Source organism: Galeopterus variegatus, unplaced genomic scaffold, assembly GCF_000696425.1.
Source record: "Galeopterus variegatus unplaced genomic scaffold, G_variegatus-3.0.2 Scaffold1049, whole genome shotgun sequence".
Lineage (NCBI taxonomy): Eukaryota > Metazoa > Chordata > Mammalia > Dermoptera > Cynocephalidae > Galeopterus > Galeopterus variegatus.
The window spans coordinates 203738-205378 of NW_007727160.1; the positions used below are offsets into that span (position 1 = coordinate 203738).

Below are 1641 nucleotides of genomic sequence, written 5' to 3' on the forward strand. Positions count from 1 at the left end.
ATGAATCTATTCATGAGTTAAAACTCATGGAACTATACATGAAAACTCAATTTTATCATATCACAATGTGTGAAATAAAATATTCTTTAAAAAGAATGCAAATGTGATCAAGGAACCACCATCATTTATATTTAAGATCCTACAAAAGAAAAGAAATAGCAGAATGCTGGAAGTATTCAAATCTTACCTTTTTTCATTATGCACATAGAGAACATTAATAAAATTTTATGACAGTGACTTTCGAAAAATGCTAATGTAGCTTTAAGTTACAATAATAGAGGTATACATTTTCGCACAGGAGAGGTGGTATTCCTCAGTATATGAGAGGACTTCAAAAAGCTCATGGAAAACAGAATTAAAAGGTAATAGCAATCTTTTCATGAACTTTTTGAAGACCCCTCAATCTGCATGATCAGCTGTCTTCTAAAGAATTTGCTTAGTTCTGGAACACACATTTTATGGGATATTAACAGACCAGTAAGTAATATAGAATGTTTGGCTTGCAAAAGAAAAAAAATGTGAGGAAGNTAAATGTAAAAGTAAGATTGAATTCAAGTGCGGCTCCATAGAATAAATTTTATTTCATCACGTGGAACAAATAGTGCCATTCAACAATACAATGTGCAGTGTGTATTTTGTTTATTTATCATTAGAAATGATGAAGTAAAAACTGGTTGATTACCTATTAGGAATTATTGAGAGAATTTCTACTTTAAGCAAGAGGTTAGACTAGGAACCCTCTAAAGGTTTCTTTCCTTCTAAGATTCCTTGAGCCTGAAAATGTTTTCTAATTTTGCCTTTAAATCCAATAAAGCTAAGTTAATATCCATTTGAAGTTAAGTATTCTTATAACTGATATTTTAGGTAGAAATTAACCTGCCTGTCTTTCCCGCTGTCAACTAATTATGTATGTCTTTTTAATTTGTTTTCTCCAAATAGGGTACTGTAAAACAAGCTTACACGAATGCTCCAGTGGTAGACAATGAATTATTACGATTGAGCCTTCGGTTATTTAAGCGGAAGACTACTTGCCATGTTCCAGGACATGAAAAGACTGAAGATAATAAACTTGCACAGTCCAGTATCCAACAGGAACTGTGTGTGTCTTAAAACTGAAGTTCAGTATGACATTTTTGGTACTGTCTTCCTTCAGCAGCAGTACATATTCCTTTTCAAAGTTCTATGATTTGACAGGCATTATTAGTGACAAAGACAGAAAAGATTTATCAGCCATGCTAAAAGAGTGAAGAAGAACTTTGATCTTTAGAGACATTAGATTTGGCTAACTTCATATTTCACATTAGTTTTTACACAGTACTTGATACTCATGCAGAATAATGTGAAAGCATCTAGATTTAGTAGTTTATTCTGTACCTTTTGTTAAAACTGAAGATTTTGGAAAACTGTTGTCAGTGCTCTTCCAGCCTATGGATATTTTTTATGAAACAGAGCCACTGATTTATGTTCTGGATGACCTGTACAGAAACTACAATTTTATTCAGAAACAGTGCATTTGTCAAAGTAATTGCACACATTGTGCACCACCATGTTGTACAGAACATTTGAAAGGGAATGCTAGTCTAGCATGGTATGTTCGTACGCAGATCTCCAGCAGGATGGAGCCAACATATTTTTTTTTTT

General features: G+C 32.9%; 1 protein-coding gene across 2 annotated transcripts in view; it reads left to right on the top strand.

Moving 5' to 3' along the window:
• ZC3H13 (zinc finger CCCH-type containing 13) overlaps positions 1-1635 on the top strand; it is a 101385-nt gene extending 99750 nt beyond the window's left edge. For both annotated transcript variants that reach the window (XM_008574440.1, XM_008574441.1), the window contains exon 18: positions 940-1635. In XM_008574440.1, coding sequence (XP_008572662.1) covers positions 940-1110 — 171 coding nt within the window. In that variant the 3' untranslated portion in view covers positions 1111-1635. The remainder of the gene's footprint in view (positions 1-939) is intronic.
• Positions 1636-1641: the final 6 nt, after the last annotated feature.